We start from the raw sequence: 24,965 nt of genomic DNA on the forward strand, positions 1-24,965 counted from the left end.
AGAAAAAAAGTTTAAAAACAAAACAAAACAAGGCAAACAAGACTTGGAAAAGTGTTTAAAATACTGTTATAATTCTGTAATGTAATTTTAGATATGATTATGATAATTACAAATATAGCTTTTCTTTAGCTTTTTTCTTTGCCCCCTCAACATTTTTCTATAGGTTATTTAAAAATATTCCGGTGTCGGGTGGTGTAAAGAAGGGACTCTGTAGTGGCTCTATAGCACAATCTTTGTGGAAAAAAGGGCCAATATGTTGTTTTTATTTGGCCTCTATAGACATTCAGTAGCTCCTCATAATCCAAATGCACTGATCCTTTGACATTTTCATCTATGGATGTTTGCAGCACTAAAGTTACATAAGTACCACTTAACTAGGTCTTTTAATGAAATTGATTTGCATGGTTTTATCAAATAAATCATATTGCTGTTCAAGTAAATACAACAAAGAAATTCAAAGTTGCAGAGAATGTAATATTAGTTAGCCCAAATTTTAAAAAATGAGTTGTTTGATATACAAACGCAATGTACTTTACTTAAAATTATTAAGTTGTTAGAAATAGTAATTCTTAGTAGTCTATACTAAGACAAGAGTGCATCTAAAGTAAATTTACAAGTTCTCCATACTGCTTTTTAAATAACTGAAACTCTAGAGGAAGTGTACTACAATAAAAAGCATTTGTCAGTACAGCATACAGTACCTTTTGCACTGTACTTAGTTTGTTGAGGGTTTGCATGCTTGTTCTAAGAAAGGTTAAGTAATTAGAATCTACAGTTTGACATTTTAACTGTGAGATTAGCAGCGAGATCAGGTTCCATAGATCGAATCATCAAATAATTGACTACTTGGAGTCACTCCTAGTAATTACCTATTTTTTTGATAAGCAAAAAATGTCATTTTAAGCCTATACTGGTCATGAAGTCAGACATTTTTGAACAGTGCCTTGGAGGCTGTGACCAGCGAGTCAGAGAGACGGCGTTGCTTGTATGTACTTGCTGTACAATGGTGTGTTTGTGGAGGCAGCAGGCCGGGCTGTAAGAAAAGAAGTTGCAGAACCTGTCTGGCTGTTTCTGCCTCTCCCAGGCTGCCGGCAGCCTCCAGGCCTGTTGTTTTCAAGAGCTGTAAACTTCAGGTTAGCCTTCAGATAAGCCGAGTGGGAAAAGCTGCGCTGATAAAGTTAATGCTGGAAAAGAATGCCTGAAGATACTGACTTTAGCTCATATGATTGAAAAACAAATATTGAAAAGAAAACACTACCTGCTCAGCAAACAGCCCAGAGACACAGTTTGAGACGAGCTGGTAAACACAGTGGAGCATTTAGCAGCTAAAGAGACAGATATTTATGTCAGAAGATGGTGGAGACCAAAAACAGAGCTAAAATAAGAGGCAGTGGTGCGCACGCTCACACTCAAGCTCAAAGTTCCCCTCACACAGATTCAGATGAACTAGTTCATGTTCAAAGTTTACAATATGAATTTTAAACAAAGATCACTGTGCCAAGTGGAATGCACAGCCTATATTGCTGGTAACATTTCTATAATTTTTTATAACTTACTCAGAGTGCTGCTTTAACATGTTTCGACCCGCTCGGCTCGAACGTGTTTTTTTTTTTTTTTATGAGCTGACTGGACGCCATTGGCAGGTGTATCAGTAAATAAATATACAACAATGAACGCGAAGATCATTTTTCATTTTTATATTACATTTGTGGGAGGTTATTACAATTTTTAAAGCTTAAGATTTTCACCCTCCCACAAATTTATCAAATCCGTATTACGTATTACGCTTGTAGTAGGCAACTCCTATTACATTTGTGGGAAATGTATTACTTTTGTGGGATTATTACAGTAATAGCTGCAGATTTGTATTATGTTTGTGGGCTGTTATTATGTTGACAGGTGTTTCATTTTCTCAGACTCATCAGATGCTTCAACTCAATGCGCTGTTTCAAATTTGTTGCTGATGTTGACGTTTAGACTTGTATTTTTTCTAATCTCATATAGCGAGGTCTATCTCCCTGTGCCAGCAAATCTGTTCTTTTGTTGCGTAATTTCTTAAGAGAAAACTAAAATCAAACAAATCTTTGTCTCCTTTGAGCATCATGCACTGTGATTGGCTGTGATGTTAATGCTAAAATAAGAAATTACTCTCTCTGTCCCAGCTTCACATATAAATTAAACGGATGTATGTGGTAAAAACAGAAAAAGATGTTTGTTTCTAATTCTGGAGAAAAGGTCTGGCAGAACGCATCATAACAGACTCTTTGCTAAGTCCCTCCCTCAACGCAGACTGGCCAATCATAGTGTAGAATTGTCTAGCTCTGACAAAAGTCTGACAACTATCACACAATCAGTTCAGATATTCCTCTTACAACCACATCGGCCCACAGAAAAACGCCATCCATGCAGCACTCAGTTAACTTTTATGAGATTGAATAACGCAAACATTCGGTAGTTGCTAATCCATATCCTCAGTTGACTGTTAAACATAAACACGAGCATGTGCTATGAATGTGCTCTTTAAGGACATTATGCACAATGCTGAATACTAGAGTTTATCAAGTTGACACAAACATCACTCCAAATGAATAATATCTCTCTGTGTTTGATGGATGTTAAAAGAAACAACTTTATCTTTTGGTGCCAATAACAAGTCAAAGCAGCTTTAACTGAGCTTTATTGGCAGGGCTGAGACACCTCAGAACCTGAATGAAAGCATAAACCATAGCTTTGCAGTTTTGATATTTTCAAGATTATGCCTTCAGTAGCTAACTGTGCAGATTTATATCTGTGAAATGTATTTACAATTTGAGGTAACAACAATAGAGTTGTCAGACATGCTGCAGCAACAGTACGTGTGGTTGTGCATGAATAAATAATGTGAAACATGATAAAAGGCGTCAGTAGGGTGTTTCATGCTGCTGGTCAGATTTGCATATCGGTTACACTTCCTACATTCTGACATCACATTCCAAAGAACAAGCATGCGGCGCAGTATGTTATTAGCAGGGCAGCGGGCTGAGTGTGTGTGTGTGTGTGTGTGTGTGTGTGTGTGTGTGTGTGTGTGGTGTAACTGCAGAGTTGATCATGAAGAGAGTGGGATGGTTCTCATGTAGTGTTTCCAGGGACAGATAACATCAGTTTACCAGCCAAGTTGGGACAAGCCAAGCATGCTGATGGCCTGTGTGTGTGTGTGTGTGTGTGTGTGTGTGTGTGTGTGAATACAGAGTAGAGGACTTAGTAACCCTTCAGTATTATTTCCCAGATGCTCTGCTGTGGTCTCAGCTGTTATAGCTCACCTTTGCTCTTTATTCATCAGCTTAGTGTGTAAAGCCTGTTGTAGACTGAGGGAGGGACACACTGGATCAATCCCATGAGTCCTCATTTCCCTCCGTGGCCTCCCAAATTCCAGGCTGTCTTCAGACCTTTATTTCTTGAAGACACCCTTTGACTTCTCAGGAGTTGTACTGATTGAAGAAACACAGACAACCTTCAGGTCACCATCACCTTTACACTGTTACACTGTAAATACGAATCACTGCAATCATATGTGAGCTAGACATAGAATCACTATTCAATATTACACTCCGATAGCCCTGTAGTGAGTGGCAGACAATGCCCTAGAATGTGTGATCCCTTGCAGTGTTTTTCCACCGGACATATATATGTCTGTGTGTGTGTGTGTGTGTGTGTGTGTCTCAAGCCTGTTCTTACTTTGAACCCGTCAAAATGTGCTGTCAGCGCTTTTGGCGTATGTGTGGGACAATCAAAGCCACAGTTCGCATCTGTTATTGTGATGTCAACAAATGCACATGGTGGGATGACGCAGCATGGTCTTTTTGTTTACACAACAGCACGGTCAGCACGATGGTCGGGATTAGGCAAAAGAGGTAAGGCCTACAGGCACACAGGTGCTCCTTATATTACGTGGTTACCCGCAGCGTTATTACCTGGCGTTGTCCTTCAGTGGTTCTCGCACACGTGACTGGCTCCGTCTGGCTATGTGATGCCACATGGACTTGCCTAGCTCCATCTAGCCGTCGGTCAGTATATAATAACAAGGGCTTTCTCATCTGATGCAGTCCAGCCGCGCACCAGTTGGACACAGAAGGTGACTTTTGGCGTTACATTTGCATGCCGAGGTTCAGAGTGGAAACGGGCTGAAATATTAAGGCTGTCAGACTGCAACTTATTTCGACTTGTTTTAAACCACTACTTGAAAAATACACAATTTGTTTTAGTCCTTGAAGGTTACTTGGTTACAACTAAGAGAGTAACATAACTTTAGCCTTTCTCACAATCAGTCACTTGTATTTTATCAGATTAAAGACTGATTTCTTACACTACATCGTATGCGTATGCATTAATAAACCCCCTGCAGTCTAGATATCAGGGACCATCTCCCCTCCACAGCTGAATCATTTGATTGCAGACTGTTGGAAACTTAGACTGAGACATGGAGAGCAGTAAATGTCCTACACTAAACTACACACAGATAAACACTGAATGTGTTTTCACTCTGTCAGTGGAAAACCCCTCAACAGAACCAGATGAGATCATCTGGACCATCATGAGCCATGACCTCGTCCTCCTAATGTTTCTGAGAAAAGGCAGAGTGTAGCTTCTAATATCATTTTCTTTGTTTAACAACATATTCACTTTCATTTGATCTTTCATACATTAAGCTTTCAACATCAAATGGGACAAAAAAACAAGACACATCACATTAAACTTTTAGCATGTCTCTACAGTGTGGATGCGCTTGTGCTGCCATAAGCAGTCATGACCACTGGATCCCAGATCTTTCAGGCCTTGTTAACCCTTTGAAACCTGGATTAAAATCACTTTTCTTGTGCTGTGTTTAGACACATTTTAAAACAATTTAAACCTTTGTACCCTTTGCAAACAAGTTTGATTTCTTTCAGAATCACAGGAAAAAAGGCAATGGGGAGTTTAGTAAGACACACCCCACAAATTGCAAGAAATTAGTAGATTTGGAAAATTATTTTGAAAAAAGCTATTATTTTTAACAGAATTATTATCATTTTTCATGTCATGGCCCCTTTTTAATTCAGTTTTTTTTAACTTTCCTTTTTTTTGGTTGTTTTTTGTTTGTTTTGTGTTTTTTGGCGGGTGTTTTTTTTTTCTTTAGCTAGTTTTCAGGTAATTTTCTTGTTACTTTGTTATAATAGCTTTCTAATCTCTGGGTCATTTCATCTTAAAATGGTCGTTGCCTTTTTAAAGAAATCAAGGTTTCAGAAGGTTAAACTGATAATGTGTTGGACATTTCTCACAAGCTGCCAGCTGCTCTTTTAGTGTCAATAATGTCCTGTAATGTCCTACAGCCACTGCACAGTAAAAGCCTACTAGAGGTTCACAGGTGAAAAGCAGTTTGTCTACAAGTGAGAACATTTTAATCAGACGCTAGATCTCTTCCAGGTGTAAAATCATACTGGAATCATCTTGCATATCATTTTAGTCAATATTTACCACATGACCCTTTAAATAATCCACACAACCTCATATTGTTTCCTATGATATGTAAATGTGATAGTTGGAAGTCTGTAAATTTTGCGCATTCTCTATGAAAAGATGCAACCAGAAGGGCTGTGAGTGTAGGTTTAGGGGCCCCAGGGTCCAGCTAGACAGTCAACCTGAATATGTCAGGGATTACAGAGAATATGGTGCCTGCAGTGTTTTCAAGCTGTCTGCTTACACAAATACACATGTAATATTAGGCTACTGTAAACAGCATGGTTTGTTAAATATTTGTCTCCCAGACAGTCTAACCAGAGCTCTGTTTGTGTGTGTTTGTGTGTGTAGGGAGGAGGTGCAGCAGAACTGTGTTCGATGGAGGAAGAAGTTCTCCTTCGTATGTAAAATGAGTGCTAATCCAATCACTGGAGTGTTGGACCCCTGCATCTGCCGGGTCTCTGTACGAAAGGTAAACTACCGTTCCCAGCAGCCACCTCTCCTTTCAATCAACATTTAAAGGCAGTGCCATTTCTCCAGACAATATGCTTATGAAGAAAGTAATGCATAGTATACTTGTTTGCTCTCTAGTCCATCAAAAGAAGACCAGTTGGCATTGTACAATTCTGAAAATAGCAGATACGTTACATTTTTATGTTATTATGTCGCAAATACCTTAAAACTTAAGGTTTCTTTATGTTTTAACGATGCTGTAGTTAAGGGTTGATTGTGCGCAAAAACCACTGGGAAGTTTACATTTGAAATGTAATATGTCACATATTAATAGTTACCCTGTAAAAATGTATTAAGTTATGTAACTTTTTATACTACTTCATCAAAGTAATGTAACTTTTTAAACAAATGTTTAAACAGGGCAATAAAGCTGAAAAAAAACCCTAAAAACATAAGTTTGCAAATATTGCGCACAAATTTGTCTCAACAGCTTTGCCTACCCGTATTGTCCAAAAATCTGCCAAAAGAAGATATTCCTACATGGCAAAAAGATGTAAAGCAACAGCAGGAATTTTTTTATTAAACATATTAACTTTTTACTGAAAAGATTTTTTTCATATGTAAACCTTTTGTAATCACCAACATTTTGATTACTAACTGTTATTTAATTGATTTTTTTTTTTCTCAGTAACTTACTGATTACAATTTATTTTGTCATTTTTTTGACTGTAACCAGTTAATAAGTTAGTCCCAAACACTGGTTATGGGTCAGTAGGAATAGATCATGGTTTGGCTTAAAGTACCCGGTTTTGGAGGCACAATCCCTGCTGGAAAGAAAGCAACGTTTGTGTCAAAATCGACTGCCTTTCATGGCACGAAAAAACACCCTCATTTGGTGCGTAGAAGCAGCTTGAAGACCAATGACTAACTGCTCAAAAGCAACAACTTTTGTTGTTTGTTGCTCTTGAACAGCAGTCTGCAGCCTGACAGGTGTCTCGCTAACATTTCAAGCCATCCATCCACCCCCCCACACACCTCAAGATGAGAAAGTCAGCTCATATACTATGACCTTGATAAATTACGTCACTAAAGAAAAGTTAATATGATTCATATAAAATGTGAACACATTTTTTCTTCAAACTAAAGGTGATCTACAGATATAAAAGCTGTTACACTGATAGCCACGGAAGACAACATTTTGTGGAAATTATCTGGAAGGTTATCCACAAATGCTACAAAATTCCATAACTTTTGTAACACTTTCAGTATCTTTTACTAATTTCATGACTTTTTCAGGCCTGGAAAATGTGACTGTGAGATTCCATGATTTTTACAGGTTTGCTATGACTGTGACAACCCTGTTTAATATAGTTATAGAAGAAACGTCCAATGCCAACATTTTCTTCTGGTGACTGGGCTGCTGTCTCACAGCAGGTTCTATATTAGTTTCCATATGATGTGATGTAATATGTTTATGACTGTAGAGACAGTGTTAGCAGGCTGATGTATGTTTTGCTCTCTATCGCTGCAGGAGCTCAAAGGAGGAAAGACCTTCTCAAAGGTAAGATTATTTTTCTGATCATGTGAACAATAACAACAAAAATATACAAGATCTTAAAACTTGTCTTTAAACCAGCTCAGCCTAGTTCAGCTTACCTGTTTGACCTGTGAGCTCATAAAGTTAAGAGCAGCCTGCTTCCTTTATAGAACACACTTTTACAGTGTCACTGATGGTAAAATCTGTGTGTTAACATCACAGGGCTTTGTTACAGAGACATGTGACAGGACGCAGACAGAGGGGGATGACTGCGTGAAGTGGCTAGTAACACATCACACTTTACTATTGCGTGTGTGTGCATGTGTATGTGTGTATGTGTGGGGGGGTAACAGCTGTACCTGAAGACAGGCAGTAGTTAAAGGTATCAGCTGTGAGCTACGTGGGATTATATTATGATAATATATCATGTCACGCCCTGATTACAGGGATCATTTGATCTCTCCAGGTTAATTACAGGGGCCACTGCATGATGAGTAATGTGTGAACCATGTGTTTGTCAGAGGACAGTTTAGACTTTGACAATCAGTTAAAGTTATAATTGATAAAGTAGAGTCTTACATTGTTAAATAAATAAATTTAAAGTGCTTCACAGCTGAAAGTTTAAGAGCACCTATTCTGCTCATTTACAGGATCTACTAAAACATGTTTACATGCTTTAATGTAAAAAAACAAACAAACAAACACAAAAAACTGTATTGTCCTCCATATTAAATATCCCTCCTGTAAAAGCCCAGTATGCTCTGATTGGTCAGAGAAGAGTCTTTTGCATCTGCGATCTAGTCTTGGGCACAACCATAGAATGAGGTTAAAATATCTGAGATACGGGCATTGCCATCTTGCAAGGATGATGTTAATTATAGCCGGAGCCTGAGCAGTAGCGTTATCCACGGTGAGTTCCCTCCAAAACACCCGTCCAACCAATCACGAGCAGCTCCATTGAACGTGAGCACATGGATTGGCTGTCACAGCTGTCAATCATGGTGGAAAATCCCCCTTTTGTATAATTTAATAACTTGCTAAAACTGAACTTATCATGAAAACAAACATCAGGATGATGAGAACTACCTTTAGTGACAGAAACCATCTTTGGGAAAATTTTGTTTGACATGTACTTGTCAAGTTTTTAAGTTTGGCCTATGTCCGATTCACTAACATGGAGAGGCGGGATTCAAGACCTATACTACAGTCAGACACCAGGGGGCGATCCAGATTGAAAAGTTACACTTTTAGGGGGGAGCTATCATGTAGTCCATCTGTATATATATATATATATATATATATATATATATATATATATATATATATATATATATATATATATATATATATATATGTGTGTGTAGTCTATGGGTCCAACCAAGCCCCCAGCCAGTGCACTGGACTTTGAGGCCAATTTGGGAGAGAAACGTCTGATAATCGGTGGATGAATTTTTTTTAGCGTTAAAGCTCCTGCAAAGTAACCCATTTCCCTAACGGGATTTGATCCATTTGGTCCAGATAACATTTAGAAAGTCTAGATGAGCCACACGGTTGAATCATTTTACTCCATTTGGCCAGCGGAAGTTAATCGCTCGGTTGCACTTGACAGCACTAGGCCACAGTAAGTCTCCACTGCACATTCTGGGCATGGGCAGTGTGGAAGTAGTGTCGATAATCCCCGGATCATCCTGGTAATTTTGTACACAGCAACTGAAATGTTTTGGCTTCATGAACCATCGAGCAGCTCTCGTAGAATTGAACGGGGCCCCGCGTTCAGTGCTGTATCCACACAGCTCTGGCCACATTTAATATGACCTGGTCTGCGTTCTGTTAATATATATCTTTATGTGGAGAGAAATGTGTTTCAAATCCCTCTGTGACTAAGGAGTTGACTGACTTGGTCCAAGACAACTTCACATTTTCAGCATCTGTTTTGCAGAAAAACAGACAGCCCCCTCAGAAAGGCATTTTTATGAGTTTTCAGATTCACTGGAAGCGCATGTGAAAACCAATTTGCACCAAATATGTTATTTGATCAAAAATGACAATGAAGAACACTTAAACACAGGCTCTCACACACACACACACACACACACACACACACACACTGCTACTGCCTTAAACTGTGACCCCTTGAGTGAGAAGCAGTGCTGACTGGGCAGAAACGCATAAATGAGGAGGTTAAAGGAGGTCAGTGACTTTTACAAAAAGTCAAACTCTCCTTCATTCACCTCCTAGAAAAAGAAGAGGACCAGACGTGACCACTTTATTCTGAATCTATGTTTCACCTTCCACTTTACACCTTAAAGGTTTTTTGTACCGTTTCTACTTTTACTTTTTTTTCCTCATGTCTGTCTGTCTGTCTGTCTGTCTGTCTGTCTGTCTGTCTGTCTCCAGTTAGGTTTTGCTGATCTCAACATTGCAGAGTTTGCTGGTTCAGGCTCCACAGTGCGCTGCTGCATCCTGGAGGGTTACGACACCAAAAACACTCGACAGGACAACTCTATCCTAAAGGTAGGACAAACACACACACGCATGCACGCATGCACGTATGCACGCACGCACGCACGCACACACGCACGCATGCACACACACACACACACACTGAATACCACTGAAGTTTGGTAGCACCTCTGTCTTTGTTTTTTCTCTTTTAGGTAATAATTGGGATGACTCTCCTGTCCGGGGATCCCTGCTTTAAAACGTGAGTTCCTTTTTGTCCTGGAAAAAGTGCTTAAAAATTATAATAATTAAGTAACATAATCTTTAAAAAAATATCATGATAAGTATAGATATAGTTTCTCCCTTTCTCCCCCTTTTGTCTTGAGACATCACTGAGACTTTTTTCCCGTAGCTTTTTAAAAATAATGTTCTAAACCTACTAATTTCTGAAGCATTTATTACTAAGTTACTCCCTGCCTCTTCCCCATGTTTTTGAAAGAAGTCACAGAAATTTTCTCAGGATTCAGAGGTTTAAATACTTGTGAAGGGCATCATAAGGAAAATTCTGTCTCACCAGGTTTTAAAGGGTTAACATGTGGGTTACTGGGGATTGAGCCTCAAGCCTCAAGTGGCCATTTTCCAGCCTTAGAGGTTTGCGTTTGGTTTAAAAGTACCTCAACTGCTGTTGACCTTGTTGATAAGCAGTCAAATCAGCAGCCAAACTTTAATATCTAACCTTCCATTGTTTTTAGAGCGCATTCATGCACTTTTTTTTTCACCTCACACAGTATCTTTGCCTCAGATCTCCCTCCCTCTGGCCCACTTTGGACTCTAAAAAAGTAAATGTGACAAACAATGATTGTAACTCTCATTCTTTGTTTTGTGCCTGCGTTTTTACCATCAGGCCTCCCAGCACAGCTAAATCAGTCTCCGTTGGGGACGAGGACCCCACCCTGCAGCTGGACTGTAAGGGTGAGAGCACTGACTCAACAGTGACGCCGCGAGGAGGCATCATGGAGGGTCCTCGCACCTTCAAACCCAGACAGTCATCAGTACGCAGCTCAGGTAACAACTCAGCATTACAGTTCCCTGTATCCTCTAGACGGCTGAGACTGAAGGGTAATTCCACCTCATTATCAGTGTTTGTAGTTTTTCTGTCGATTATGTGATTTGGGAACACGATGACATTAAAAAAAACAAAACAAACAGTGAAGTCATGGCGAAGACACACTAGCATTCGAACCACTTGCTTGTTTACAGGTTGTAAACAAGCATAAAGTCATCTAAACCACTTTATTTGGAGGGCAGACTGAAAGTGATTGCACCTGACCTGCTGATATAATCCCTCACTGCACAGGAAACCTGTGTGAGCATAACTGTGGTAATGATGGCAGGTTCAAAGTTTTCATACCTGGAGGTTTGTTTATAACCTGTCTGATCATATGACTGCTTGCTTCTTATCTGGTCTGACCTCTTTTTGCTTTGTAGTCCCATGTTTTAGCAATTAGCACAGTGATAGTTTATTTTTCCCACAACATAATAAGCTTCTTAAACAGACCCGGTTCTAGACTGCTTTATATGGGGGGCAGTAAGTGATGTTGGTGGGTAATATGTATATAAATAATAATACATAATAATACGTTTTTCTTTAGGCACATATTGAACTGTTCTATGTTTTTGGATAAAGAAGCAATCAGTCAATAAATTTTGTGCCTTTTTATGCACTAAGGCAGTGATACCCAGCTAAATGATTCCGGACCATATCTGGCCCCCCATAGGATGCCAGGTAGCCCCTCAACCATTTTCTAATTCATAATTTAAAAATAGCGATTCACAATAGGAATTGTTTTTGAATTTTAGTAAACTTCCTAAAATTTCCTAAATCCTAGAAACATGTATGGGCAAGTTGAGTATCCTTGCTTTAGTGACAACAACCACTCAAAGTAGGAATTTTTCGAGGCTAAAGATGCCTATGTTTGGCATTCGTGTATCATATTCAAATTGTATCATATCCTATAGCATACTATTAAATTGTATCGTATCGTATCGTAACGTATGAACTGTGATGCTCTTGTTTCATTACAAAACAAAAAAACCAAAAAAACCTCTGCATGGCAAGATATCAGTAGAGGTGAATAAGGAAATATATATGCTTTCTTATTTAGATAAACAACCCTTAAACCCTTAAATTTGTGTTTTCAAACAAACTGAGCACTTAATTTGCTATTTGGCATTTTTTGTTGTTTTTGTTAATGATTATTTTTTGGGGATTTTTTCCTTTATTGTCAGGACAGTTATAGAATGTCAGGAAGTGTGGGAGAGAGAGGGGTGTTGACATGCAGCAAAGGGTCACAGGCTAGAATGAAACCTGGGCTGCTGCAAAGGCCTTAACATATGGGGCACACACTCTAGCAGGTGAGCTAGAGGCCACCTCTTGGCATCCAAACTTAAGAAGTATCAATATGAAACAACAAAGCTATTCAAAGTGTCCAATTGACAATGATGAAATGACATACAGTGTATACCACAAACAACAGCGATGAGCAAATAATCTCTCTGATTGATATCCTGCAGCTAGGTGTCACTGTGTGTTTACTGTGTGCGTGTTCACTGTGTGTTCACAGTGTGTTAATGGTGTTTGTTCACAGTGTGTGTATGTTCACTGTGTGTGTTCTGCAGGGCTTCCTGAGGAGGGAGAGGGTGTGCCCAGCCCAGATGATGTCTTCCACACAGGTCATTTCCGCAGCTCCAGCTATGCCAGCCAGCACAGCAAGATCTCAGGTCAGAGAGCTTCCTCAGGTAACCCTTTACACTAACCATCATCAATACACAATACACACTTTAGTTAAGAGTTATTTTACTGTCAACAAGCAATAATAATAATACCACAAGATATGATAAATTAGTGTTGACTAATAATTAGTAATGCAATCATTCATGTAATTTTAACAGCTTAAGACTATGTTAAGTGTTTGTTATTCGTTAATAACAGTGTTGGGTGTAACGGGGTACAAAGAAACAAAGTAATGTGTTACTGTGATCACATTAATTTGAAAAAAATATTAGCCCTGGGCACTAAAAAATGAGAAGAGGTGAAGGGGAATGTAGTCAAATGGTTTTACTCTGCATATGTCTGCATATGTCCAGGTCTTACTATGTGTCATCTGGTTTGTGCTAATTCAGTTGAAGATTTGCACCACTGAAGCACAAAATCATGACATAATACGTTTGGGTACTGACTGAAACACTGTTCTTGAAGTCCTGTTTTAAAGAGGAGCCCTGTGCCAACATCTAGTTCGAAGGCATTCTTAATGTCAGTTTTGCTCATTCCTTCATTCATTAGCTGTAACTGCGTATCCTTTTAAGGGTAGAGCTAACACACAGAGACAGACAACCATTCATGCTCAGATCTACGAGCAAATTTAGAGTCACCAATTAACCTGCATGTCTGTGGAATGTAGAAGGCCTCCATGCCACCCTAGTTTAGCTTTGTGCTAATAATAAATTCTTCCATTAAAAAAACGGTTTTCACAAGCTGCTGACAGCACCAACAAATAATGGCCTCTCACATAAATACCCATTAACAGAGCTGTATTTAGCTGTATTATAATAGTTCATATCATGAATGAATTATTCCATCAGCATGACAGTACTCATGTTATAGATGCTACTCTGCTGCTCTGAGTTGCTCTGTTTTAGCACAGATAATGTTTTCATTCAGTTACTGAAAAAAAAACGTCCTGCAGATGTTTCAAATCTAAAGCTGAGCAGGGGCAGGAGGAGGACTTAATGACAAACAACAAGATCCAGTTCCACTTTATTTGTCCCCATGGGGACATTTGGTTTGGAATCTGCACTGCAGTTACACAATATATATAACATAAGACCATCTCATCAAATGATCAGGTTAGGAAAAATCTGTTATGATTAATGATGAAATAAAAAAAAAAATCCTTAGCTTTTTATTTATTATTTTTTACTCATTCAGTATGCCTGTGAATAAACACACACACACACACACACACACACACACACACACACACACACAAACACAAACACACAAAACTAGTACTCATTAAAACCAGGAACTAAGGGAAACACTAAAACCAGTAAATAGAAAGACAAGAATAAATAAACAAATCGATTAATCATTAAAATAAAAAATAAAAATAATGATAAAAATAAATACATGAGTAAAAAAGTAAATACTCAAGCTGTGAATGAAAGTTTAAAAGCACAAAGTGAAATAATGATCAAACATTTTGAAAATAATGAAATGTGTAAATATGTAAAGTAGTAAAACTGTAAAACAGACCAAGATATTTAAAGAAATTGTCAGTAGATAAATAGTTCAATTAGACTATAATTTAGAGTATATCTTGAGTTTGTTTTTTATTTTATTACACTGTAAAAATATACATACATATGAACTGACAAATTACTTTGTTTCTGTGCCTTGAAAAAATGTTTCAGAACAGAAGGACCTCTTAAACCCACATCTCTCCTGACCTGTTCCCCCCTCTGCTCCTGTCCTCCAGGCTACAGCACAGCTCACTCTCGCAGCTCCAGCCTGACTGACCTCAGTCACCAGAGGAACGCCTCCTCCAGCAGCAGTGTCTCCTGTGGCCTCACCCAGCCCACCCAGCTACCTCCCTCCACCCCCACCGAGCTGCACCGACAAGCAACTCCCACTAAACCAGAGAGACCTCCTCTGCCCTCTGCAGCAGCCCTCATGTCCAACAGATCCTCCAGGTACACACACAAACACACACCTGCACAGAAACCCACATACTCCCCCTGCATGTGCTCCACAGCTTTGTGTGAGAGGTGAGGAACTGCAGGGTCGTGAATTGATCCCTCTGTGAGGCATGTCAGAACTCCATCACTCTGATAAAGGTCTAAAGCTGAATCTCATGCATGTGTAAACTGACATGTCAGAAACTGTCCAGGAATTGTGTGTGGCGTGTTCTGTGGGTCACATGGAACGACTTCAGACTGAATGTCAGCCAGCACAAAAACAGGAATGTGCTGTGGTCATGTCTGTTACAAGCTCATGTAGTGTGTTAGACAAGGTACAAGGTGGATTTATTTGTCATTTTTTAAAATATGGTTTAAAAAATGACACTGACATTTTTCTGAAATCCTGCTGCTTCTTTTGGAGCGAACAATAATGGAAAGGCAAGCCCCTTGTACGTCGGAGTGGCCACGTATGAGGGATTTCTGGGAGGTGATAGTCCACAATTTCACAGAGGAATTGTGGATTCAAAATTTCTGGATAATCCGCTCAACTTTTAAGAGTTATGTGATGCAATAACACCTCTTGTAGCTCCTGCTGCATCATGAGGGAGCCAGTTCCTACTGACAGGCACATAGTCATAGCATCATGTGACCTAGAAAAGACAAAAAAACTGTTTACATAGCAGTTTTGCAAAATATGGCTTTTTGGAATTGCCTGAAATACCACCTTGTTTGAGTGGAAAAAAACGTTTTTTCTGCGACAAAATTTTTTTTTTTTTTTTCAAAATTAACATGTCTCCATTAGGCATATTTTATATTCACAGTTTCCATTTGCAAACATAAGTGGCTAATGAGAGTCTGTTGCTTCCCAGCGCCTTGCTCTTAATTTTTATATAAGGAACCCAAGTAAATAATGATTCGAGCCATGTTGGTAGGATATGGTTGGTTGGTGGATCAGTCAGTCCACCACAGTCCACACCTAAATACTGTATATCTCTCTATATCTCACCGACATGCGTAGTCCTTAGATAAGTGTGTCCAGCACTCTATGACCACATACACCAAAACAATACATTTCCAAAAGTAATTATAGTTCAGGTTCAGTTCACATGTGAGTGGGACAGGACGTTAAGATGACATCACTAGAAAGAAGGCCAAAGGGATAAAAAACTTAAGAGGACAGGCCGGTTTTAGTTTCAGCTCAACATACAGTATAAGCAAAAGCATACTGAACAAAAGCAAATCATGATTATTTCCCATTTTATCATATCTGCGTGAAAACAGATAAAGAGAAAAAAAAGATAAACAGATAAAGGTGGCAATTCTTTTTTTGTAGTTGTTGTAAGTGGCAACAAATCCCATAAAAAGGCCAAAATTAATACTGTTTTAGTTGGTCTCTCAGGACTTCTTAGCCCGCATTCAACCCCAAACCTTCTGGTTTTATAATGAAGACATAAATCTTTAAAAACAGCTCACAAATATTTATTTTAATAAAAAAGGCTCAGTAGTTTCCTAAAACAGCAGGAAACTACAGTAGAACAGCAGACGTTCCTCAAACAGGAGGACCATGTGCATTTGTCTGGAACTATTTTTGACTGTGGATTAATACACATCAGTGAGTGTTTGTGGCAGCAAGGTGTGTGTGTATGACTGAGTCAAAATAAACGTCAGTGTGTGTGTGTGTGTGTGTGTGTGTGTGTGTGTGTGTGTGTGTGTGTGTGTTCATGGTAATGAAGAAACATATCACCTAGTGTAATATTGTGGCTCACTGATGTGTTTTTAATAGTTTTTGGACAACAGTGGAGCTCTATGGCACAGAGGAAGGATATATCAGGCTCTGTTTCACACATACACACACACATTTATTTGGCTCAACTGCACATAGGATTTGTTAGTAAGAAAAATGTGTAATACTACCACTTCTCCTTTAACCCTCTGAAACCTGGAACGACATCAGTTTTCTTACGCTGCGTTCAAATGTCTTTTTCATGCGTTTAAATCTTAGAAACATGAGCAGCAATTTGGTGTGATATTTTTTTTAAACATGGCCAAAAAGGCAACAAGCAGTTACGCAAGAACTGTCCCACAAATTGCAAGAAATTAGGAAAAGATGACAAAAAGATGACCAGAAAATTAGTTTTACAAAAGAAAGCAAAAGACAGGTGTCTGGTGGCTCAGTGGATAGAGCAGGTGCCCCATATACAGAGGTTGCATCCTTGCTGCAGTGGCCGTGGATTTGCTTCCAGCCTCAGCCCTTTGTTGCATGTCATTCCCTCTCTCTCTCTCTCTCTCTTTCACCCTCACACTGTCCTGTCAGATAAAGGCAATAAAATCCAGAAAAAAAAAAGAAAGTGAAAGAGAATTATTAGATGATGGTATCTGTAAAAAAAATAGGGAGAATGTCCAGGAACTATATTTAAGATATTATAATTATTAGTAGAAGTTGTAGTAGTAGTAGTAGTAGAAGTAGTTTTATGATAATTTTTCTGTCCTTTTTTGTGTCCACCTCTTTTCCTCTCTCTTTTTTTGGGCAAAATTTCAGGTAATTGTTTTGTAACTCTTAACTTGTAACTATTTTTCCCGTGTTTTTGAAAGGGTTTATATGATGAACTCCTTTGTGAGGAGGCAGTGTTGTTGTATTCCAGGTATTAACTCGTCCCTCTGTCGGTGTGTGTTTTGCCCAACAACAGGAGAAAGAAGGACACGGTGCAGAGGCAGCACAGCTGCGTGGACGACACCCGCATCGATGCAGATGATATAGTAGAGAAGATTGTTCAGAGTCAGAACTTCTCTGACAGCAGCAACAATGAAGGTAGGCAGGCTCCCTGTGGATCCCTACAAAATCTTAAAAAGCATTGAATTAATTAAAAAGCAGGGCCTTGATTGGTCTTAGAATGCCTTAAATTCTTTTTTTCATGAGTCTTAAAAGTGCTAAAACAGAAAAGGTAAGATTTTATGAATCAGTTTTTTCTGACCTTGCATAGTTAAATCTCAAAATAATAGGTAACTTTAAAAGAGAAAAAAATCACAGAATACCACTTGCATTGCCCAAAAGTCATGTTTTATATTACAATAAATATTTCGGCAAAAATTCTCCCTAACCCTAAGTAATTGGTGTCAGATCTTTTTTTTTCTCTCTCTACCCCCCCAATGTAGGTTATAATGAAATCAGTCTTAAATTTCATTCTGATTGCCATTGAAAAAGTCTTAAAAAGTCTTAAATTCCACTTGCTATAAGCTGTAGGTACCCTGGTAGGACTGAATTTTGGGAATTTAGTTTCAGCTCAGTATTTGTGCATCACAGTGCTAACTTCTCTGGTTTCCTTGTTTTCCTTCAGACAGCAACTTGAGACTGTTTGTCAGCAAAGACGGGACCACTGCCCTTAGCGGGACGCATCTCGCCAACAGGTACACTCGTTTCCTGTTTCGTTTTACCAACTCATGCTCTATATCTAAGTGATCATGATCCTCTAACTGTTGTGTGTTTTCTCAGAGGAACACCTGGTACTTTTGAGCCGGTGGTCATCGAGACTCACTGACAGACATGTGAACACGTCTCCAGCCTCGTCAGCTGGTTAGTGATTCTGTGACAGCGGATGACTGTACATGCATTTTTGTCTCAGTGCACACAGCTTGAAATAAGACTTCTATGATAAAGATACAGAGCCTTTTTTAAAGTGTATTTAATCAGGTGGTGGGAGGTGTGTAACACGTGATTACTGTATTTTCCCAAATAGCAGATGGGCCCCAAATACAGACAGATGCAGGCCTTTACTTTTGTCATATACGCATAACTGAAAATATTCTAATCTGCTCCTGGCTGCTGTGATAATTCTCAGTTCTACAGAGGAAGTGCTGACTTTAGTTACAGCAGCATAATGTTGACAAAGTAATCTGAATGAATCAACAGCTAGTGAGAATTGCAGGGCATGACAGGTATCAGGAGTACACAGTATTTATGCTCATGCACACCAGTAAGTCATTTAAAATTACTTTGATGCACAAATCAAAAACTTGCACTCTGGAACTACGGTCAAGTAACTTTAAAAGCAGGAATTTGAGCTGCTACAATACTGAATTTATTCCCTCATATTGATATTGTTTGGACAGCATTACATTAATTTCAGTTGTCCTCTCATTTCACCTTTTTTTTGTTACACTGTGATGTAACATTTCAGCAATACTTGCCACCTTTGACAGCTCAATTCACTATCTGTATGATACAGATACCAGTAATTTGCTTTTTTTAGGCTGTAAATTAAGTGTCAGATTCTATTTGAAAATTTACGGTAATACAAAAATAATTTCCTCGACAGAACATTGGATGTGTGTCAGACCGGTCTCTGGCATCTTTGCTCACTGACTGGAAGCTATGACACAAAAACACAATAAAATGATGCACTATACATATTTAAGGTTTGGGTGTACAGGTGTACAATTGATTATTTTAAACTATTCAAGCAGATATGTTGCTGAGGATCAGAACAGGGACGGCTCACTGACTCATCAGTTTCCTACATTTCAAATCAAATCACTGACTTCTTCAGTGTTAGGGCTTCACTGTGTGCAATGCTGAACCTGGGAGCGGTCCGAAACACACCCAGAGACACTTTGACCGGTGCTAGGAGCACAAATTACTTGAACAGTACCCTAAACACCACTGCATTGTGGGAATGGTAGTGCAACACTGTAATAAAGGTGCAGTCAGGAGAGCCTCGTCAACTTGGAAAACTGAACATTTCTGACATTACCCGCTGGAAGTGGTACCTTGCATTATTTACCACCGATCAGTCAATTAAACCATTTTTTGTCACTTGAAATCCAACCTGTTCTCATTTTTAAAGTTGTCAAATCGTGCAACTTTTTTGGTGCTTTTGGAGTAAGATCCCAACACCAAAAGCCACTTTTACCATCTGTATGATACGCCGCTGGACAGCATCAAAACCTGGCCAGACAGAACCATTCATGGTGTTAGTATACTCTGGCAGATGGTCGGATGGCACGTGTCATGGCAGCATGATACATGGACAGTCAGGGTCGGTTGAGAATGTGGCTGGATGGAACCTACTTGACTGCATGGTACACTGCTGGCTGGCGTCAGGTTGAAACCCTGCAGGTAACCATATAAAATAAGGAGCAAGAAGGTCCCTATGGGGTGGGCAGGTCCAACAAACCCAAGACTTTCATGTAGGAGTCCGGTATTCACTTCCCGGCTGAATGTAGTGTTTTTTTTCCACACTTAACTATGTGCCCCCATCCTAACCTTCGGTGCTAGCATGTGCTGTTGTTGATGTCCCGGCATTGGTTGCCATGTGCTTGTGTTGTCTAAACTTAACCACGTGCAGCATTATCCCAACATGTGCTTGTGTTGACAACTTGGGATGAGAGCGTGTTGTGAAATCATGTAAGGTACTATTCCAGCAAAATGAACACATGTCAAACCACTGGTTAATTCGATTTTATCATGTCATAATTATCTGACTTTACGAGTTGACGAGGACCCACTGAACACAGCACAGGAGCCATCAGAGGCTCTGACTGAGGACAGACGTCCTTTACAGACTGACTCAAAATCAGCCTGAAACTGGAACATAAGCTTTAATCTTTTTATTATATTTGATGCTATTTGATCACTGTATATATATGTACTTAATATACGTTTTTGCACGTGTACTCTGTGAGGCGGATTGTTAGGAACCACTAAAAGGACATGGAGATTGCACAGTTTTCTGAAACGACATATGACATGTTCAGTTTTTCTTTATTCTTTTCCACATTTCGTTTCAAAGCTCTTGTTAAAATAATAAGATGTATTTTGGTGAATCTGTCAGAGCTGCTCGTATTAGGCAGCACTCAGCATGCATTCATATGGCTGGCCATATGGAACCGTCCATTCTCTGCACTTACAGGTACTTTGAATTTGAATGCTCTTATAAACTAAGCTGCACATTATTATGCACAGAATAGCTGAGCCTTGATTGCAGGTATGTTATGAGCAGGACAGGCTCAAAAACATGTTACATTAAAACCTGTTTCATAGAAAAGTTACTGCATTGATTGATTTTAGCTGTGAAGAAGACACAACACATGACATATTATCATATAAAGTTGTTGGTGCTACTGTGTTAGTAGTCACAAGTCAACACCATCTGTAGGCAGGTTTCTATTAACCATCAAACTATGCAAAATGAAATTGTGAATATTAAATATGGAAAGACGTCATCTTCAAAAAAAACTCCCATTTATCGCAAAAAAAGTTTTTACGCTTACAGGCGATTCGAAAAAGCCATATTTCATGAATCTGCAATGGAAACACTTTTTTCACTTTGACAGGTCACATGATGTACAACAAAGAGTTGCTACAAGAGGTCTCATTGCATTGTATAACTATAAATTATACTATAAATTTTGATTTGTATAAGGGGCTTGCCTTTCCATTATCACTCCATAACACGCCTACGTGGCCTTTGATTGGAAATAATGATGGCTAGTGCGGTGGCTGCAATAGAAATAAAGCTGCTAATGTTTTAAAGATCCATTGCCATGCTTCTTGGAATGTTATCGCCATTTTGACATTGACATTTTGAAAATATCGCTTAAGTTTTGCGTAAATCTGTAATGGAAACCTGCCTAGTATGTTATTTTTTCCATGTACTTTTCCATGTTTGTTTTTCTGTAGCTTCATCATCATGAGTCATGTAAAATTAGGCTTTTCTTGGTGTATGATTCATGCATGAGGGTGATTTGGAGTGCTGTCCCTGACCTCCTGATGAATGAAAGCCCATATTCATTCTCTTTTAGCTCTGTTTTTGGTCTCCACCAACTTGTGAGAAAAATATCAGTCTCCTATGTTTAGCCCCCCCCACACCTGATCATTAAGCCTCTTCTGTAGTGGAATTGACATCATATTGTGCATACTCTTATCCTAACGCCCCACCAGCACAGAGACAAAAAATTAGTGCTGGGCCGTTAACGGCGTTAACGTGCTGCGTTAACGCGGGATTCTTATCGCGCGATAAGGAAATTATCGCGCGATAAACTATTCACTAAGTTGGGTCTATACAGTGAGCAAGGCACCAATTTCACTTTGTTGTTTAAGCGCGGATGTATACCTGGTCGAATTACGCGGAGGGGGCGTGAACAAGGCGGAAGCTGGTCTGCCTGAGTGACTGGAGTGAATCAAGCCGTGTCACAAAGCTGCTGACTGTTAATGGTCTTCTTCATGACCTCTAATGTAGGCCCACAGTTCAGTTAGGGTCATGTTATCAGAGGCTGCGCCCTCTGCTGTTCATTCCAGTTAGCAGGAAAAAGCTTTTTCCACATGGAGACAGAACCTGTGTTCCTAAATGTCTGTGTTTAACAAAATAAAAAAAAGTTAAACACCAAAGTAAATCTTATGGAACATTATTTTTCTTTACCAAATATTATAGTAGAACAGCTTTCTCAAGCATTTTGTGATGCATTTTCATCATTTAGATAGATAGATATTATTTTGAATGTCTTTGGCAAAATTCAGATCTATAATTTTAATCTAGATTAATCTAGATTAACTACAGGATTGCAGTGAGATTAATCTAGATTAAAAAAAATTAATCTATGCCCAGCACTACAAAAAATACAATGCTTTTCAATGTGTGTAAGATTTGTTTATTATGCAAAATAAGAGAAAGCATGGTCCTATTGGCTGATACTGATGCCGATATTATCATGCATCCCTATTGAGCAGATTGTGTGAACTCTGTCTCTGTGTGTGTGCCGCTGACAGTGACGTGTAGGCCGCTGTTGGCTACGCTGAGCTTAGAGCCACAGCTGCAGCAGCAGCAGCACAAAGCGCCTGTTGATCAGGACTCACAGTATACAATAGACGCTCGACCCACTCTGTGTCTGCAGTATGTGTGTGTTATTGTCTTTTTTGATACTGTACTGTATGTGTGAATGTGCCACACTGTGCATGCGGGACATGCACGTTTGACTGACCTTTTGTCTTTTCTCTGCTCCATCTGTACTGGGGAAATACTGCAACATTGACTGGAGGCAAATACTGGTGAACATAGGGGGGTGTCACGTGGGCAGTTTTCCATCGCCGTTCACACTAAGCACAAAAACGAAAAATTTTCATAGAGTTCCTATAAAAAGTATTTATTGCCCAATTTTCCTATTGTCATTTTGTATCTTTGAACAAATGTCTGTTCTAATAGACGTCTATATTGATCTCTTCATAGTTCTGTCCACATGGGGCCAATTCCTTCTTGTACACATGGGTGAATTATAAAACAGTGGGCCCCTGGGCACAGATAAGCAAAGGGCCCATCACCTCTCCTGAATAGGAGCAAGACACACAGACTATTACCCCCTTTCCACCAAATCAGCTCTGGTTCTTGAACTGGTTCTATTTAGGACTATTTAGGAAATTAAGTGCTGTCTAGAAAAGCAGCGATTCCATCAGTTTTGATCAGAACCACCGTAAATCAAGGAGGGCGTTGCACAATGCACAACAGAAGTAAACAGTAGATGGCAGATCGCTTTGATTACCTGCAAACTTTTGTTCTCTTATTACAAATTTTTGTTTTTAGCCCCCCAAAAAAAATCATGGACCAACTATTAATAGGTTGAAAGAGGGTAGTTATACTGCACATAAAATTCAGAAGAACAGAAGATATTTCATTTTCAAAAGATTACAGTTTGCATTTTCAGGCCCCTAAAATGCCGTTGTCTTGTAAACCACAGGAAAAACCACATCAAAAGTATAACGTTTCATGCAAGAACCGTTGCCGAGTAAACAACCCCGAAGAAACAATTTCTTGGGTTCTGAATCAATTAATTTTTTTGTTGAAATCCTCTGAACGGTTCAAAATTAGGTGAGGAAACCAGAATGAAACCATGTTGTTGGAAAGGGGGTATTAGTGGTGATTCTCCTTGTCTCCTTGTATCTTTTTTGGGGTTTGTGTCTCTTTTTAGTAATTTCATGTTTCCTTGTTGTTTTGTGTCATTTTGCGTCTCTTTGTGGTCACTTTGAATCTCTTGATGGTTGGTATGTGGGCTAAGGGCCCCCTTAAATGTTGGGCCCCTGTGCCTGTTCCTGGTAGACCCATTCAGTAATCCATCCATGCCTGTAAACATGGAGTCTGTGTGGCTTCACTCTTGTAACCATCTGATCTCTTTTCCTTTGGTTTTCAGTCCAGCAGGCTGGTCTGCACATTTGTACACAATATGTAAACTGTAATATTCTGTGGTGAGACGGGACTCAAGAGATGAGCAGTCATTTTTCACAGTGGAGGGTGAGGTCACATACAGTAAGGGAACACTTTGAGTTGGTGAATTGTCTTCTACTGTGATTTGTTGTACAAATAATTCTTATTGTAACCTGTATATGTGTAACTTGTCACCTTATCAATGACATTTATATGAAAAACAATTTATTTTTATTTTTGCATGTGGTGAAAAGGGTTTTTTCTTTCCTGATTATTTAAAATGAAACAGAATCATTATAATTTCAGTGGGATGATATAGCTGTGATACTGAATGCATTTGCATAAGAGAGATGTTTTGGTGAAGAGAATGTAGAAGCTATTTTAACTTTTGTAAGTTATTTGGTTCAAATGAGGCTCAGCAGATTGGAGCTATACTTAAGAAATGATTCTAAATGCATATAAAACGTTTTGTTTAATAAATACCATTCTGTCCACGTTTTTGGTACCCTTTTTGTTGTCCTCAAAAAAATGTTTTTTCCCCAGATAAAAATGTTGTCTCTCCTTGTGTTAAAATAGCAGGAAATACATGTCAAAGTCACACCAGGAGTAGAGATTATCCATCCTATCATGTTCATATTATGATGTGCATAAACATGCTGACCATAATAAAATGCATAAATAATAAAAGCCTGAATCATCATCACTCTGTCTTTGATGTATATTTAATTATTTGTCCTAGACACATGGCTGCCGCTGATGCATTACTAGTAAATTTTCATTAGAATTTATTAAACCAGGAAAAATGCATTTACATGAAAAGTCACTATCTAAGACAGGTAAAGGGGGCTCATTTAACCCATTAAAACCTGAGCTTAATTTCTTTCGAAAACATTGAAAGAAGGCGAAGAGCAAACATTTGCAAGAGGTTATTAAAAAGTTACTAGAAAATTATCTGTAAATAACCATAAACAAACAAACAAACAAACAAACAAAACATTAGCAGGATAGTAAAACATTACAGGAAAATTGTCTGAAAATAACCACAAAAAGAAGAGTAAAAACAAACAAACCAAAACCAAAGATTACCTTAAAAACAACTGAAAATATATAGGCTATTTATGTTTTCATGACCT

At 38.8% G+C, this 24,965-nt stretch overlaps 1 protein-coding gene across 2 annotated transcripts in view; it reads left to right on the plus strand.

Annotated features, from left to right (window-relative positions):
• The window catches only part of eeig1b (estrogen-induced osteoclastogenesis regulator 1b), a 39,779-nt gene extending 15,244 nt beyond the window's left edge, over positions 1–24,535 (plus strand). Inside the window, exons 3-12 of one of the 2 annotated variants that reach the window (XM_042509174.2) lie at positions 5,824–5,944; positions 7,457–7,486; positions 9,860–9,976; positions 10,120–10,166; positions 10,809–10,969; positions 12,584–12,703; positions 14,443–14,656; positions 17,332–17,453; positions 17,980–18,049; positions 18,135–24,535. In XM_042509174.2, the coding sequence (XP_042365108.1) occupies positions 5,824–5,944; positions 7,457–7,486; positions 9,860–9,976; positions 10,120–10,166; positions 10,809–10,969; positions 12,584–12,703; positions 14,443–14,656; positions 17,332–17,453; positions 17,980–18,049; positions 18,135–18,180 (1,048 nt within the window). In that variant the 3' untranslated portion in view covers positions 18,181–24,535. The remainder of the gene's footprint in view (positions 1–5,823; positions 5,945–7,456; positions 7,487–9,859; positions 9,977–10,119; positions 10,167–10,808; positions 10,970–12,583; positions 12,704–14,442; positions 14,657–17,331; positions 17,454–17,979; positions 18,050–18,134) is intronic. The other variant, XM_042509177.2, reaches the window with a different exon arrangement.
• Positions 24,536–24,965: the final 430 nt, after the last annotated feature.

Source organism: Plectropomus leopardus, chromosome 20 (assembly GCF_026936395.1).
Source record: "Plectropomus leopardus strain MGB_pleo_1.0 chromosome 20, ASM2693639v1, whole genome shotgun sequence".
NCBI classification, from domain to species: Eukaryota; Metazoa; Chordata; class Actinopteri; order Perciformes; family Serranidae; genus Plectropomus; species Plectropomus leopardus.